General features: G+C 46.6%; 1 protein-coding gene and 1 long non-coding RNA gene across 2 annotated transcripts; both read right to left on the minus strand.

Annotated features, from left to right (window-relative positions):
* Positions 1-920: 920 nt before the first annotated feature.
* On the minus strand, positions 921-11,036 carry LOC136001446 (myosin-IIIb-like). Its single transcript, XM_065655768.1, has 15 exons — positions 10,976-11,036; positions 10,363-10,519; positions 9,925-10,027; positions 9,530-9,658; positions 8,352-8,460; positions 7,053-7,169; positions 6,537-6,637; positions 6,025-6,111; positions 5,785-5,850; positions 5,346-5,459; positions 4,188-4,299; positions 2,707-2,753; positions 2,325-2,390; positions 1,927-2,046; positions 921-1,043 (listed from the first exon to the last, which is right to left on the minus strand). Exons 1-15 carry the CDS (start codon positions 11,034-11,036, stop codon positions 921-923), a joined length of 1,512 nt encoding a protein of 503 aa, XP_065511840.1.
* A 3,122-nt stretch (positions 11,037-14,158) lies between these two features.
* LOC136001302 (uncharacterized) lies at positions 14,159-17,551 on the minus strand. Its single transcript, XR_010607766.1, has 3 exons — positions 17,464-17,551; positions 17,251-17,381; positions 14,159-14,216 (listed from the first exon to the last, which is right to left on the minus strand). It is a non-coding gene; the product is annotated as an uncharacterized LOC136001302 (long non-coding RNA).
* Positions 17,552-17,601: the final 50 nt, after the last annotated feature.

Below are 17,601 nucleotides of genomic sequence, written 5' to 3' on the forward strand. Positions count from 1 at the left end.
ATGCTTCATTCTCACTATCAGTCAGAATTGATCATCGCAGGAAGGAAGGACTGGGAAAGTGGAAAAGATGAGGTGGGAGGTTCCAGCCCCAGATGCAGGAAGCAAGAAGCTGCCAGGGTAAGACTGCAGAGCTAGAGGGACATTTACATGTGTAGGGAACAGAAAGGTTCTGAAAGTGCTGGGAGTGCATTATGTCTGTACACCTAAAAAATTCTTGGACCAGAAACATGCTCTTCAGTCTGGGAGACGTTCAGTCCTGGCTGCTTGCTCAGCACTGTCTTTATCTTCTTCTCCCTTGAGGCCACCATGAAAAAGCCTGGAGAAGTACCTGGCAGCTGTGCTGAGCCTCTGCCATACTGAGTTCAGGGACACCCCCGACCATTATTGTGAATCCCCAAATAGAGTACATCAGCCAGTTTTCATTCCACAGGATAGCAAGGCTTTAGAGCAATTGAATTGCTGCATAGCGATTCAAGAAAGATTTAATCCATCATTGTATTAAATGCTGTTTAAACACTAACTGTCCTTGCCTAGGGATTTTTGTTCCCCATCACCACAAAAACCCTTCCTCACTTAGTTCCTTTTACTCGGTTTGCTATGCTACTCTGAGACCAAAAGTCTCTGAGGAACAAACTGGAATTCACATAACAAAGGAAGGGTTCCTACCTTTCTTTTGTGAGAGAAATGTCTGGTTTAAGTAGAAGAATTCCATATCTGTGAAAAACAAACCAATTCAGTTAAGATAAGAGCCCCACCCTTGATGTGCTGAGGTGATCCATGCCACCCTCACAGCAAACAACAATAAATCACTGTTTTTCCCACTTGGCCTCCCACAGCAAACAACCCCATGATCTCAGGCACATGGACTTTAAAGAGGCTGTTTCTCTCTCTCCCCATATCTGGTTACCAGGGTCACTTCCCTAACAATATCTAGAACATTCAGAGGTTTTAATAAACCTTTCGGCAAACTCCTCAAATGAGGGTCTCCAGGAGAAACCATCTCTTCGGATACGGATTGTCTCCAGCAGTCCATTGTACCGGAGCTGAAGCAGCACCACAAAGATCGTCAGAGAAACAAACAGAAACAGGTCATTAGGACATCAGTTCATTCTTCTGCAGCCAGAAATTCCTTCATTCATCCCTAAACTTCCCTAGTTCAAAATGAAAAAGCTTCTTTCTGAATATGTTTCCTTGATTAAAACTGAATTTACCACTCTGATGATAAATCACACTCAGTTAGAAGCTGGAAACCATAAAAAACGACAGAAATAACTTCACCTTCCAGCCATGGGTACTGCTTTGCCTCTGTCCCTCCGAGGATAGCCTTTTACTTCCAAATCTGGGCAAAGAAGTACTTTGAGGCACAGATGAACTTCCCTCTTAATCCTATCCTTTCTTATTTACATAAAACAGGCCACAGAGCTTTCTGAGCTCTTCTAATCATTTTCAGTATTCCTTAAAGTGTCTGGACATCAGACCTGACACAATATCCAAAGACAGTCATATCAGCACATTTCAGATCCTATCACAGCAATCACATCTTGGCTCCTATTCAGAGTTCCCCTGGCTGATGGGTGAGAACAGTCTCCTCCGGGAAGGAGCATTTTTGGTGGAGTACTGTCTGTACCAGTCCCCATCCAGGAGATGCAAAGATGAATCCTAGTGCCTGACAAGCAGATCTCACTGTATTCATGAAAAAGAAATGGGAGAGAACTAAGACTGCAAAACCTGGACCTAGCAGTCTGTGTCACAAAAACAACCTAGTACCCAGAACCTTCACATGCATAAAACATGTGCCTGCTTTTTCTCTTGTGAGGGGAGACTCAGACAGTCAGTTTCTGGCTATCTCCACACTCTTTCAGGGTGACCTGCCTTCCCCACCGAGATGTGGCAGAAGTACCCATGAAGGACATTGCTTTTCCTCACCTGCAGCAGCACCACTTGGCTGTCCACCATGCCTGGCTCCTTCTGGCTGTTGGGCTTTATACAGCGCACAAAATGCGGGTTGGCAGAATACATCCTCTCCATGAGCACCATCAGGGAATGCTGGCGAGGGCAGAAGAAGATCAACAGTCCAGCAAGGCAAAGTGCTGCCAGAGCCCAGCATGCAATATCCCACAGCAAGAACTGTTTTCACACCCCACAGCAACTTCCAAGGCTCTGATAACAACTGGGTCACTCTCACCATGATCAGCTGTGCTTGACAGCCAGAAAAACCCCTGTCGACACACTGGATGCTTTAACTATGCTTAGCAGCTTGGAAGCTCTCACTGAAACATCACTGCACTCATCTCAAGGGGCACTGCAGAGCAGCAATACTTTACCCGGAACTGAGCTCCAGCAGACTGTTTTCGTGTGCTGTTGAACTTGTTGTCTGCTCCTGGTATGATCTGAAATGAAACCAAAGCAAAAGAACACCCCTGGAAGAAGTGCTCGGTTGCCATCCAAAGAGCTCTGCTGGAAGGCAGATGGCAAAAAGGAGAGAGAATGGATTTTAGGGGAGGGAAGACAAGTTAAACATATCAGCAGAAGCAAGCAGAAAACCTGGCAAAAAACAAAGAAGAAATTGTTGCAAGCAGATTGCTGTCTGCTCTTATTTTCAACCAATTCCTGTCTGCTCTCATTTTCAGCCAGTTTCTCAAACAATAAATATAAGGTAACTATGCCATCATTTATCAATTGCCATGTGGACCTGAGATGCAATACCTTGGCTTTCACATGAGGCATCAGTGTCCCCGTCCTGGAGACAGTGGCTGGAAGAACAAAGACAATAGTTAATTTTGTACCTTTGCTTGCAATCAAGCACGTCTAAACATTCAAGCCTCATTACACACACAGGTCTCCTACAAATACTGAATCACAGACAGGCATTAGGTTTCATCATGTGGAAATAGAAGGAAAGAGCTAAAGAAAGGGGAAGAAAATGCAAATATATGAAGCATATAAGGCAGGCAATATTATTTTCTGCCACTGAGAAGACAAGGCAATCAGGTTATTGAACAACCCCAAATGACCTTCAAAAGAAAAGTCATCAACGGGCATCTAACAACACAGAAAAAAAGTACAGGTAGCAAATGGGAAGCTTACCAACAGCAGTCAACACGGGAGATTATATAAAGTCAGAGAGCTTAAAACTAATTCACTGACAAGATGAAAAATTCAGGGAAGTTGAATTTACTGAAGGATCTAATGACATTCTTACACAACCTTGATGCAATGGTGTCATGTGAATCATAGAATCACAGATTTGGCTGAGGTTGGAAGGGACCTCTGGATGTCATCTGGGTCAAATCCTTTGCTCAGTGGAGCCACCTAGAGCCAGCTGCCCAGGGCTGGACAACCAATCTAAGAACATGTTATCTCTGCTGTCTGTGACCTTTTGGAGAGCTGGGACTAGACTAAGTATCTTCAGTAACAGTGTGTTAAGTGGTAAAGAAGAAAGATACTCCCGAGCAGAAGAGCTGGAAAACACAGCAGAGAATAGAAATTAAATTCGTCAGTTATTTTTAAGTCCCAGAAAGTCGCATGGACTGTACAGGACAAAAAAAATATAATTCTGCACCAGAAGCACTGTCTTCAGCCAGATGAATTCCAAGGAATCATCCACTTGACTTTTCTTTAAATGTTTGCTTTCACAGAAGCCTTTGAGACCCTGAGGCTTCATCAATAACTGGAAACAGGGAGTGTACTGGTGGGAAAAAAAAATGCATGACCTCAGAGTTTTTTAACAAGCTGTCCCTGAAATACGACATGTGTTTGAAAACAGTAATCTCTACACTCATTGCTTGTGGCTTTACAGCACTCTGTTTTCAGTGTGAAGAGCCAGAACCTATGATCTTGTCCAGCTTCATTTCTAGACAAGAACAGAGCATATGGAAAGGGCCAGTGGAGACGGTCCTGCACTGGCCCTGGAGAAGATGGGCTATCTGATCTGAGGGAAGACATCTGAGCAGGGCGTAATTCTCTAGAAGAGGATACAACCCGCCTTGCTTTCTGGAGGGGAACAAACAGCTCAGACAGCCCAGTATATGACAGCAGCCCCAGTCCAGGCTGCAGCTTTCCCAGAGTCTTTCTGGAGCTGCTGGCTGTGAAACATCCACAGCACATGAGCCTCATCCCCACATGTAGCTCTTGCCAAGGTGGGTCTTGATTCATGTGGGGTGCTTTGTCATAGTGGAGGGACTTGCCTGTGAACAGGACACTGAGCAAGGGGGTGATGCTGTTGATGAAGAGCCCATGGACGTTGGCTGGCAAGGTGTCTCTGTTCTTCTCTAGAAAGCCCTCAGCAGCATATTGTACCTGGAGGAAAAGGCAGCAAGTCACTGGGGCCAGCAGTGCCCACAGGTTTGCTGTGAAAGCCACCTCCACAGCTTGCCAGGAGCAACTGTTAATACTGAATGTGCACTGGCTTGCACATGAATTCTGTACACTGTCTGCCACATGGATTTCATAAATGCATATGCACCCCGTTCAGATGCAAATCCTGAGTAACAAAACCCTGCAGATGGCACTGAGGCATCAGAAGCACACAAGTGCAGCATAACACTGAGATATCCACCTTTTCTTGTTCTTCTTTTCCAACCTGTTGTCATGCATCCTGTTGTTTCTCTTGCTCCCTTCCTGTCTCATCTCCAGCTTGCCACTCTCCTTGCTATGTTAGGTCTTAATTTTTGTAATAAAGAATGTCACCAGTAATAACTTAGTCAACAATGGTGAGATTAGATTACTACACTGCATATTACAATGACCTGAATTGTCATGTCTCCTCCTGCTTCAAAAATTATCTGTAATCAATTCAACATATTTGGGCCAGTGTTTTCAAAATTGGTGGCAATAAGGTTCCATGCAATAGTCCTATGCCTCATGGTGCTTAGACACCTCTGAAAGTATAAATAAGCATCTCCACTTTCAAAATGTTAAGTACCTGTCTGCTCTCACTGTTTTCCTCAGTGTTTGCAATCAAATAGGGACTGCTGCGCCCTGGAACCCTACAGGTAAAGGTAAAGCCTTTAGACTGTCCTTTGCTGCTGCACAGTGGATGCAGGGCTTTTATTTTATAAGGGGCTATTTTAAGACTAGAACTCCAATAGAATGATGATGAGTACAGCAGATTATTCTAATACCCTGTACTTCCCAGAGGTAGCCCCACTTTCCTCAGGGGTCCTCTCTTCCTATATCTTCTACAGAAAGCCCAGGGAATCTTTCTAGGCAACTCCCTGGGAACACATCACTCTGTTACTATCATTGTTGGGCCACACACTTCTTAACATCAAGGCCTTACTTATCAAACAACAAAAATACCCTCTCTTACATACAACGGTTTTCTTCTTGTAAACAGTACGTACTTTCCCAGCATAGTGAATGATGCTGAAGCCCAAAAGACGGCCTCGGCCTGGCTGGAAGTGTAAATTCCCTTTGAAGGTGTTGTTTAGTTTATCCACAAATGTCTTATCAGTTGCCTGCAAGAAAGCAGATTTCATATTGAAACAATAAGGCTGCAACAGAGATCTGTTCAGGGCACACAGAAGCAAAAGAAAGCATTAGAAGTATCCTTGGCTGTGGAACAGTTTAGTACTGTACTCTCTCTTTGACCTTCCACAGGGATGCCAATATCATTAGAGTGTCCCTGATCTGGCTGTCCCATCTCATTAGTCACGCATGGGGACACCTCTGTTCATCCTGCTCTTTAAAGCCACACTCCAACATAAGAGCTCTCTCTGCAATCCAGATATTTATTTCTACATTCCCCCACACTATTTTCTCTGCTCTCTAGCTCATGCATACCTGTGGGAATGCACTCTGCTCATCCAGAAGAGATAGGAGCCCAAGTGGCTTGGCCAGAAGCAGATTCTGCGGGAAAAGAGACACATTACGCACATATAAAGCAGTACAGGGCATCCACTCCCACCTACGCCACCCTTTGAAGAGGTTTTTCCCAGATGCATCTCCTCCCCATGACAGAAACAGCAAGACCCTTCTCTTGGCTGGGTGGAGCAATTCTCTTCTGTCAGCCCTCTCACTCACCAGAATAGGTTCATTATTGTTGAATGTGATAGTCTCCCAAGGCAGCTCTTCCTCCTTGTAGGCAGCCTGCTCCAGCTGGAAAATGTGCTGAAACACAGAACAAAGCAGTTGGAGAACTCAGCAGACTTGGCTAGACAACCCTGAAGAGACGACAGTGGTGTGGGTCTCTCACTCGTGGCATGAGAAGCCCAAGATGAAACTGCTGTTCTGCACACTCATCCTAAGCCTGTCAGTCACTGATGCTGGTGCATAAAGCAGGAACATTTCTTGGAGTGTAACTGTCCCTGCTCTGCCAACTTTGGTCACTACTTGACCCTTCTACTTCTTCCTTCCCTGCTCCAGTGGCTCCCCTGCCGCAGCAGAGAAGGCTGCTGCTATCTACTCTGCTTCACTAATCACCATTTCTGTCCTTCCAGGCAATAGTTTTTCCCCAAGCTCTCCTTCACATGCCAGGTAGATCAGAACTCTGTTTTCTCTGCCACACAAGGTGAGAACACTCACAGCAGACTTACATGGTTGAAGAAGTGCTGCAGCTGCTCATTGGCCAAATTTATGCAAAGCTGTTCGAAACGATTCACTGCAAAGTTTTCAAACCCAAAAATATCCAAGATACCTGAAAGAGGGAAGATGAGCACATCGTGGAGACTGCAGACATCTACATACCCCAACACATAACTAAATCTTCCATCACCCAGCTCCCGTGGCACAGGGAAACCCCAGTCAAGTCACCAGTGGTACCTCTGCAATAACTCCCCTTGGAGCAGTTAGGAGAAGCCCCACTTCCACCCCTGCAAAGCCAGAGTGCCCCAGAACTACAGCTTTGTGGTTGCTTCAGACAAAAAAACTGCTCAGAGTTGGCAAAGGCCCTACAGACTTCATGCTGCTGACCAGTACCTCCAACATGATCATGTCTTTGACAATGGATCCCTGCATGCAGCCTCTGCGAAACCTCATATTGTGCCTTTCCTTCGTTGTGGCTGAGGGGCACATACCTGAGGACAGAACAGGACCGAGGAAGCAGAACTCACCTATCTCCCTCAATTCCACCTCAGGATCCACATTCTCAGCCAGCAGCTCATTGATCTTGCAAACAATCCAGCCAAATACTCGGCCATACGCCACCTTTGCAATGGAGTCCCGAGCATCTGCACAGAGAGAACATCAGCAGCTCAGTGAGGGGCTCCAAGGAGAGTAGGGAACGCAGCACACAAGCTGGCTCAATACATTCACCTCTAGCAACAATGTCTAGTGGTTTATGAAGCTATTTTAAAGATCAGATAAACATTCGATATCCGCCTGACCATCCCTGCCCTCTGCGTGCTCACCTGGAGCTTTCATTCCAAAAACCTCACAATATTTCTACAATATCAGATATGGCATGCTAGGGCACTTGTGAGACCATCTAAAATTGAAAATTTTATTTCCAAAAAAGTCCAGCCATTTTTTAGAATATTCAGAGACTTGCTTCCCCTCTGCAGGTCTACTGAGTATGGATCCCCTCACTGCTAAACCAAGCAAGACGCTCCAAGCTGTACTTTGAAAATCGAATGGTTCTGTTCCTCCTAGCCCAGAGCTGCAAAGTGTTTAAATGCTGCAGGTAAGAGGAAGATGCAATTGATGGAAAATTTGGTGACATCAAAGAAGGAGACAAACTACTGTGTGATGGGAGGTATATACTTTGTTGTCTAGAGACATGCAAGAGAAGACATCTGGGAAACAGAACTAGCTAATTTCCCATTTTCAGCTTTTTTCACTTATTTTAAGCAATATTCTAGATTTCATGACTTTTATTTATTTTCTTAATATTTTATTTTAACTGAACCTTTTTGTGAAGATTATCTTGGAGTATCTACTTTTCTTATTGAAAGTGAAAATAACACCTTGCACTCGATACTTTAACATACTGCCCTTTCATCTCACTCCCAATACCGAGCTATCTCATTGATTCTCTCAGTTATTTCTCCATCTACTATCTAGAGCTCTTTATGCTGCCAGTACTCTGCAACAGGAGCCTTCCCGTCTTTTGTACAAATACCTACAATTTCCTTTTGGGCTGAACTGAGGGAGAAAGCAAAGCTAATTCCTTGGTATCTCATTTAATTGCTGCAGTCTCATGGAGATCAAACAAAAGCAGCACTCATGGTTCTATGTGTTTGTAAGAGACTAAACAGATAAACATTGATATACTTGCCTCTGTGCAAGAGGAATGAAAGGGCACAGACAGACACCTTTGTTCCCAATAAGCTGCACATGTGTGGGGTTACACTTCCATCAAATATGGGTCAGTCTTTCTACCCAGCACATCTGCAATTCATTATGTTTCCTACCTTCTGCCTGCTGCTGGGTGTGAAAACGACGAATCTGCTCGCCACGGGTCACCGACATCGTACAAATGAGGCATTTTAACAGTTCATCTTCTTGGACTCCAAACTGACCCTGGGAGAGAAGAAATAGGGCTCTGAGATGTGCGTGATCCCTGCGGTGACCAAGCTCACTCTTGTGCTCTCTCGCAAATACTTTCTGTTTTGCTCTCCCTGTGCTGCCACCTTTCAGCTTCCTGGGGACCCATGCCAGTCCCTGCTGAAGTGTTTGATGACCTATTGAACAGCACCACACCGAAGTGACTGCAGGTGCTGAGATGTCTGAGCTTCAGCAGACATCAGAGTCACACAGACCCACAAAAGACAGGAAACAACAGGAAGTCAGACACAACGGAACCCCTCAGTGATCAGTTTAATGGGAATTCTCCCTGCCATGGGCAAAAACAAGGAGCTGACTTTAAGAAATAAGACAAAAAGAAGCTGGCTCTTGAGCAGAGTAAGTGGTTGTTTCAGGTATGGCATATTATAGAAGGGAAACAGGGAAAAAGATGGGGTGAAACAAAAAACCAAGGGTGCTGGGATTTCAAACAGGTCAAAACAAACAGACACAGAAAAGTCAGAAATATGTTACACTTCCTTGTTCTGTGTTGTTAACAAAGCAGGGTAATGTATCCTCCCATATAATAAAAATAGGATGGCCCTGGAGAATATATACTTCTTAATCTGTGATAATTTCATGTGAAATACTACCAATTTTAATTCCTGATAACCAATGAAAACCGGTAGCAGTTAAAGTGGTATCCTTGGACAAGATCTGTCAAAACCACAGAACTAGGTTTCAGATACTGCACACCTGAATTTCTTCAAGGCATCATCACACTCAGCAACATACAACAGTTATTTTAAAAAGATTGCATTGTATGGTATCAACAAGGCACATGTGATATTGCCACGTGCAAGACACTGGTTCTGGCCACACAAGAAACAGAAGCTGGGAAGTATCTCTCTGGGCATGAATAGCAGTGAACACAAACACAGTCATGGGGCCACACTGAGCATTTCTGGAAAATCTGCTTATTCTTCAGGAGCCTTCACACTCTGAAGCAGGAACAGCTCCTGCAGTCACACTGCCAGTGGGAACCAGCACCATATCCATCAGGTTTCTATAAGCTCTTTTCACTCACCGCTGCAGCCTTCAGCCATCCCCGTGAGGCTTCACTCACTTTTACAGACCCATTGCTCTCCTCGGGCCCAAAGGTCACGTTGCCCAGAGACAACACACCAGCCAGGATTGCCTGCATGTCCACTTGCTCCTAAAACACACAAGAAGGGTGACTGGAAACCTATCAGCATGTAACATGTACAACATGGAGGTCCCAGAATTTGGAGAGGTGAGGGAAAGGCACAGGCAGCCTCTGGGAAAAGGCTCCACACAAAGTCTGACAGACTCAGGTGTTTTGGAAGCAACATGAAAAATCCAGAGAGGAGACAAACAGGACTGAGCGTCAAAACAGCAGCCAGAAAGAAACCCTATGCCTGCAGGAAGCACAGATGGAAATTAAACAACCCCAGAACTGACCTGTTCTTGGAAGCCCACCATGTCAAGGGCATTGCACACCTCTTGGTATTTGTGTTTCCAGCGCTGAACTACATCCTGTGTACCAAACCGTCCACTTATGTACCTGAGAAAGTGTATATCCCATACAGAACCGTCACACAATCAGCACAGCAAGTCAGTCCTACCCCAAAGGAACAAAGCAGATCAGCAGCAGTGGAGACACGAAAGAGAAATACATTCTTCCAAGGTAATGCAGCAAAGAAGAGACTCAAGACCTCCCAGCTTCCAGGATGACCCATAAGATCTCTTCATGTAGCTCCATTCAGATCCCACTACAGCTTCCACTCATTTGTTTACCTGTGCCAGGCTCCACAGGTAGGGCCACATGGGCTCCATTATGTTGCTCTCCCCTTCACCCCCCCATCACGAAGACTGAACTAGGGTCTGCCTTTGAAATACCTGTAGAGTGAAGGATCCAATAGCCCATACATGTCCTTCTCCTCCGATGAGAGTCCAGCAAACATGTAGTAGAAGATGTGGAAATTCCTCTCCCCTGCATCCTGTTGCACTACCCGTGACTTCTCTAACAAGTACTCGCTCAGCTTTGCACCTCTCACTGCACACAAGGAAGTGACAGGGTAAACTTTGGGGACGTGAAGCTCACTGAGCTGTCCTGCAACTCTTATTTGGTGACAGAAGTATGGAATTGTCTAAAATAACTTTTTATGTGCAACACCCTCTAGGCTGCCCAGCAATTTAGAGGTGGGCTTCTCCACGCTTCCCATCATCCTAGAGAAGGTGTCTGCTCACTGCCTTTAGCAGCAACCAAGGCTTCTGGCACCACAGAGTACTCCTGATACTTCCCCTGCACTGTCACCCCCATATCCTTCCTGTACTCCTGCAATGTTCAAATCCAGGCCTACAGTGTAAGATTTTACTTAATTGCACACCTTCGCACAGGGAGTCAGGTATTAAAATTTCACCCTCCACAAGTTCTGGCTACCCAGTCCACTCCCTCCAGTGCCTAACCATCCCCCAAACTAGTAATTTCAAATATTGCTCTTGACTTTACCTGTATTATTCTGGAAACGCAGCTGTATGTATTTTCCAAAGCGGCTGCTGTTGTCATTCATCACAGTCTGGGCATTGCCAAAAGCTTCAAGCAATGGATTTACCTAAAACAAATAAATAAGTAGAACAAGCACTCCTTAAATTAAGTGATCCAACCTAACTTACCTGGAAAAGTTTAACTTTAGCTTTTACTATTTAGCATTCAGTTAGAATAGGAACCATGAATACTCAAGAGCACCTATTTTTATCATACCCTGGATAAAGGAACTGAGAGAGGCAAATATAACAAAGACCAGGCAGCATGATATTACTGAAACTAAGCACAATCAAACGGATTTGATCTCAGTAAAATCATTTGACTTATTTGTTAAAATGTAAGGTTGGTATAATAGATTTCCACAAAGCATCTCACATGACCACTAGATAATTTGATAGCTATACTACAACAATAAGCAAGGTAAATATGGCACTCAGTAGCTACTGAAATTTGTAGACAGCATAAGGCTCAGGACAGTGAATTATAAAGAAACTAAGAGAAAAATCAGATCAGCTTGGCAAACTGGATACAAACAAGGTCAAATGACAGTTTTTCCATATTTGATCAAAGAATGCCAGCCGACTGGAAGAACGATGATTTAGGGTACATCCTGGGCAGTCTGCTGAACACAGCTTTACAGCATGACACTGTAACCCCAAAAGGGCTAACTTGGCCCTTGAATGTATCTACAGGAACCAAATAAGATGACTATTATTTCCTCTGTCACCTCTAGGTTTTCTAAAGGCAGCTCACCTGAAATGAACTTTTCATATAATCACAGAATGTCCTGAGTTGGAAGGGACACATAAGGATCATCAAGTCCAGCTTCTGTCCCTGCACAGGACAAGCCTAAAATTCACACCATGTGTCTAAGGGCGTTGTCCAGTCTCTTCTTGAACACAGTCAGGCTTGGGGCTGTGACACCTCCCTGGGGAGCCTGTTCCAGTGTCCAGCACCCTCTGGGTGAAGAACCTTTTCCTAATGTCGAACCTAAACCTCCCCTGGCACATCTTCCTGCGATTCCCTTAGGTTCTGTTATTGGTCACCAGAGAGAAGAGATCAGCCCCTGCCCCTCCTCCTTGAAATTTCTGTTTCCAGTGGAGGAACTGCACGCTGGGTACAAGCATTGCCAGTCAAGTCTTTCAGGGTCCATTAGGCCAGGCACTACACTGAGCAAACACAGCCATCCTGCTTCCTGAACCTGCTCAGGTCAGCCCGGCAGTGCGATCCATGCCAGCTCTAAGCAGAGCCAGCAGGTCTATCAACACCATGTTCCCACAACAGAGCACGGGCACTCAGCTCAGATCCACCGTGAATGATACCACACTGAAATAATATGGTATTCCAGAGCCCAAAGCATTCCACAGTGTTTACATGGTAAGGTTTTGGTAGCTGGGGGTGCTACACGGGTAGTTTCTGTGAGAAGATGCCAGCAGGTCCTCCCATGTCTGACAGAGCCAGCTCTGGCTGGCTCCAAGGCAGAGCTGCCACTTGGCCAAAGCCGAGCCCATCAGCAGCAGTGGCAGCACCTCTGGGATAATGTATTTAAGAAGTGGAAAAAACTGCTGTGCAACACCAGCCAGAAGAGAGAATATGTGAGCGAAACAACCCTGCAGACACCAAGGTCAGTGGAGAAGGAGAATGAGGTGCTCTAGGTGCTGGACCAGAGATTCCCCAGCAGCCTGTGGTGCAGACCATGATGAGGCCGGCTGTCTGTCTGCAGCCCGTGGAGGTCCACGGTGGAGCAGATCTCCACTGGCAGCCTGCAGAGCACCCCACACTGGAGCAGGGCGATGCCCAAAGGAGCTGTGACCCTGTGGACAGCCCATGCTGGAGCAGGCTCCTGGCAGGAGCTGTGGTCCCATGCAGAGAGCAGCCCGGGCTGGAGCAGGTTTGCTGGCAGGACTTGTGACCCTGTGGGGGACCCAGGCTGGAGCAGTCTGTTCCTGAAGAACTACAGCCCGTGGGAAAGACCCACATTGGAGAAGGTCATGGAGGACTGTCTGCGGTGGGAGGAACCCCACACTGGAGCAAGGGAAGAGGGTGAGGGGGAAGGAACAGCAGAGAGAACGTGTGATAAAGTGACTACAACCCCCATTTCCCATCCCGCTCAACTGCTTGGAGGGAGGAGGTAGAGAAATGGGCAGTGAAGTTGAACACAGGAAGATGGGGGAAGCGGAGGGAAGATAGTTTAAGATTTGTCCTTATTTCTCATTACCCTGCTCTGTTGGATACTAGCAATAAATTAAATTAATTTTCCCCCAGTTGAGTCTGTTTTGCCCATAACAGTAAATGCTGGGTGATGACTCTGTCCTTATCTCAATCCACAGGCCTTTTGTCATATTTTTCTCCCTCTGTTCAGTTGACAAGGGGGAGTGGTAGAGCAGCTTGGTGGACGTCTGGTGTCCAGCTTAAGTTAATCCACCACACACAGAAAGATCTCTCTGGTTCTATGGGAAACCTGAAAACACAGAGTTTAAAATTAAGTAGTCCAAGAACTCATTCTGCTTGATCTATTACACGAAAGTTTAAGATATGACTTGCTCAAAAACTCCCACAACTCCTTGGGGAGCAATTAAAGTAGAAATAATTCAAACCAAAGAGACAAATACATCTCAAAATCAGCTAGCAAAGGTATATGAAACTAGCAAAGATGAAGTTAGCCAGTTAGCAGGTACGTGCCTGACGGTAAGTATAAGTAGCCAAGGAAAGATGACTGAAGGCTGTGGGGATTCACCATCTCTGTGTACCATTAAATTAAGACCTCATTTTTCTAATATAAGTCCTTGATCTACCTCAGACAGAAAATTATTCAGAAAAATGTCCCTAATCTCTTGTCACAGAGAACATGATAAATCATCTCAATAGTTTTCTGTCATTTAAGATACCACTACATTCCCAGCAAACAGAATTACTGACCTACCAACCTTCTAATTTGTGGTCAGCTGTTTCACCATCCTTACCCACTATATCCTTATGTATCTCATGTTTTGCTCCCAGACTCCCAGTGGTGATTCATCAGCAGGCTTTCTGAGCCCATTGCAAGCTGCCTTGCAGTAGTGTTGCTTTTGCATCTACAAGCACCATCCCGTAATGACCTACCTGAAGGATCTGCTGCTCCAGCTGTGAGTTGCCTTTGCATAGGTTCATTATGTGCTGCAACAATAGCTTCGTACTCTCTGTTTTCCCTGCGCCGCTCTCTCCACTGCCAAGAAAAAGCGAAGGAAATTCCAGCAGCCATAAAGTATATTTGTTCTGCCCCTTATGTCTTAGTGCCCTATTGCTTGAAAGAGCTCTCTTGCCCAAGAGTTTCACAACTTTTTCAGCTGCACTATGTATGTGAGTACAAACTTGCACACAGCTTCACATAGCGGGTCTCATGAGGCCCTGGTCCCTTCCCAAGGGGAATATTTCCCCATCTTCAAGGGAGTACAGATATACTCCATGCCATAACTTCTGGATGGGGTGAACATGACAGACCATTTGCTCTGCTTCTTAAGAAAAAATATATCTAACTTCCTGAACACAACCTCCTTCAAAAGTGATCTGACACACTGATTACCCCAGATATGGTAGAGTCAACAACTTCCTTGCTCTTCAAAGAGACTTGCCCCATCCACAATGGAGTACTGATCTTGAGATACCGGGGCAATCACACATTTACATGCCTCAGCCGGCTGAGAACACAGACACAGCGCCGCAGAGCTGCCCGCACGCCCGCAGTGGTGCACGTCACTCTGCCGTCACACGTGCCCGCACCTCCGCCTTCAAGCCAAACAAGCAGCACTTGGAAAGCAGAGTTTCCCCTGCCCTGGGAGGAGGAACGTACAATCAGTGAGACAACGTGTCCTTGACTGACAACATCATACCGGCAGAGAACTTCAGCGCATGCATAGAAACACAAAAATGCAGGAAATGCCAAAGTTGTACTTGAGGGCAGGTCTCTGTTTCCACACCCGACCTTTGAGCATCTGGTGTGGCTTTACTGCTTTGTAGCTCCCCGTAGCTCCATGCTTGAATCAAGTATGTGTCACAGGTGGCTAAAGATCTCAAATACTACAACAGGTACCTGATCTGAAAGCACAGATGAGGCCATGACCATCTGAATAGGCACGAACAAAATAAGATCGTTTTTCCAGTTGAGAACATGCTGCCCAAACAGCACTCCTGCTCAGTATACAGGATTTTTTTTTCTTTCAGTGACTTCCTTCCTCCACAAAAGCACTATCAGTCAACACTCCCATGGTTCAAGCTTGTCCTTGTACCCTCCAACAACAGCTTCACCATGTCCTGCAAACACTATCCAGCTGCAGATGTTTAATTGCCCCAGGCTGTGAAGAAAAGCAAAGTCATCACCAGGAGACCCAAGTGCTGTACCACAGCATATGCAGGCTGTGACTAATGTCCCCTGGGACAGGGAAGGCAAGAGGACACAGTGGAATTTGCAGCAGAAGACAACATGATTGCAATAACACCTGGAGGCAGATGCTGTGTTCAACATCAGCCGCTGAAACATGCCATCCAGATATGCCAGACTAACTTGGGGAGATTAAAGAGACCACAAAGAATAATAAAGCCTGGTGCACCTCCATGCTGCTCTGATGAACTGTGGTCTAACAGGAGTGACTTTCTTCTCCCTCTTCGCCCCAACTTTGCTCATGACAGGTAATCTTAGTGCTTCACCACTCACAGAGAGCAAAACCATGAACTTCCTGTGACAGCAACACACAGACCAATTAAAAGGGTTGCAAGATGCACAGGAGTAGTTCAGACTCTCAGCTCTGAGACCACAAACTGCCAGTGGAAAACACTCAGACCGCTGACTTCTTGGCAAACACCCACAGGTTACTCTTTCTTGTCTTCCATTTCCCAAGACAAATACTATGGCTGTTCTTCATCCATAAGAGCCCTACCAGCAGCACCTCTTCCACCTGCTAACTCCATGGCTACCACTGCATGAGAGCGCTTCAGGTCACACACGGGAACTGAGGGCTTGCAGGCTAGAGAAATGAGTAGGGCTGGACCCTCAAGGTCAGCTCCTAGTCCCACCACAGCACTCAGCAATGATTCAGCAAGTCATTTGCACACTGTGTAGACTGAAAATACTGACAAAATGATCAGAAGGCCAATATAAAGACGGAAATGTTAAATCAAACAAGCTGGAAATTAACATTTTAACTGAAATGACATTTAAAGTGTTCTCTACGATACCAAGAACAGGCAGTTAGTATTTTGAGGCTTTCTCCTTGACGCTGTTTGAAATTCTCTGATAGCTGACGCTGTTTGAGGTTTTCTCTACTAGTTGGTGCTATTTGCTACCCTCGACAGCTTAAGCAGAACAATAGTGACATCATGGAGTGAAATGTTCGTGACACTGGTATGCTCTTCGGTTACAAGAGGCTATTTTTTCCCCTTCTAGGGCACAGAACTGCCCATGACAACAAGATTTTCCCTGACCAGATTCCTAGAGGTCTTAGGGCAAAAAGCATCTGTTTTTCTTTCTGCTGCTCCTTGGTTACGCATGGGAGGCTCCACTTTGAGTAAACATGTTCTTTTAATTATAGAATCATAGAATAGTTTGGGTTGAAAGGTACCTTTGAAGGTCATCTAGTCCAACTCCCACTGCAATGAGCAGGGACATCTTCAACCAGCTCAGGTTGCTCAGAGCCCCGTCCAGCCTGGCCCTGGATGTCTCCAGGGATGGGGCATCGACCACCTCTCTGGGCAATCTGCGCCAGTGTTTCGCCACCCTCAGTGTAAAACATTTCTTCCTCAAGTCCAGCCCGAATCTCCTCTCTTTTACTTCAAAACCATTATTCCTTGTCCTGCTGTAACTGGCCCTACTAACAAGGCTGTTCCCTTTCTCACAGCAGTTGCAGTGAGAGATGAGCACTCTGTGGCTTTCCTAGAGCTGGATAAATCTTTCCAGTGCAACATCCATCCAGCTGCAAACCAGACACATTTAGGTGCGTTACCAGCATCGGCAGCTGAGCTGCTCCACAAAATCCAGCTTCGTTTGTCACATGCCTCCGCTCGCGATGTGCCCACTGTCCCGTCTGGAAAGCGGACAGGTTGGGCAGAGCGATGCGCTGCAAGCGCAGCCGGGTTCTGACTCACTGGAGAAGAGCTTCGCTCGAAACTTCAGTGGGGAGAGCCCGGGGAGAGCGCGCTGGCTGCAGCGCGGACCCCCAACCTCTGCCCGGCTCCGGGAGCCCCCCGCCCGCCCCCCGAGCCCTCACCTGATGACGATGCACTGGTTCTGGGGCCCGCCGCCCCGGCGGCCCAGCATGCCGTGGTAGGCCCGGCTGGCCACGGCGAAGATGTGGGGCGGCAGCATGCCCGTCTGCTGGTGCCGGTACCGCTCGGCGACCTGCGGGGGAAGCGGTGGCGCAGAGGTGGGGAAGGGGCTGGGGGGCGGCGAAGCCCGGCCGGCGGGGGCCGCGGCGACTCACCTCTCTCCCGTACAGCGGCAGCGGCTGGAAGGGGTTCATGGCGATGAGGATGTCCCCGATGTCGGTCTGGCGGAGAGGGGAGAGCCCGTCAGCCGAGCTCCCACCGCCGCCCCCCGCCCCGGCCCCCGGCACTCACGT

The sequence above is a fragment of the Caloenas nicobarica genome, chromosome Z (assembly GCF_036013445.1).
Source record: "Caloenas nicobarica isolate bCalNic1 chromosome Z, bCalNic1.hap1, whole genome shotgun sequence".
NCBI classification, from domain to species: Eukaryota; Metazoa; Chordata; class Aves; order Columbiformes; family Columbidae; genus Caloenas; species Caloenas nicobarica.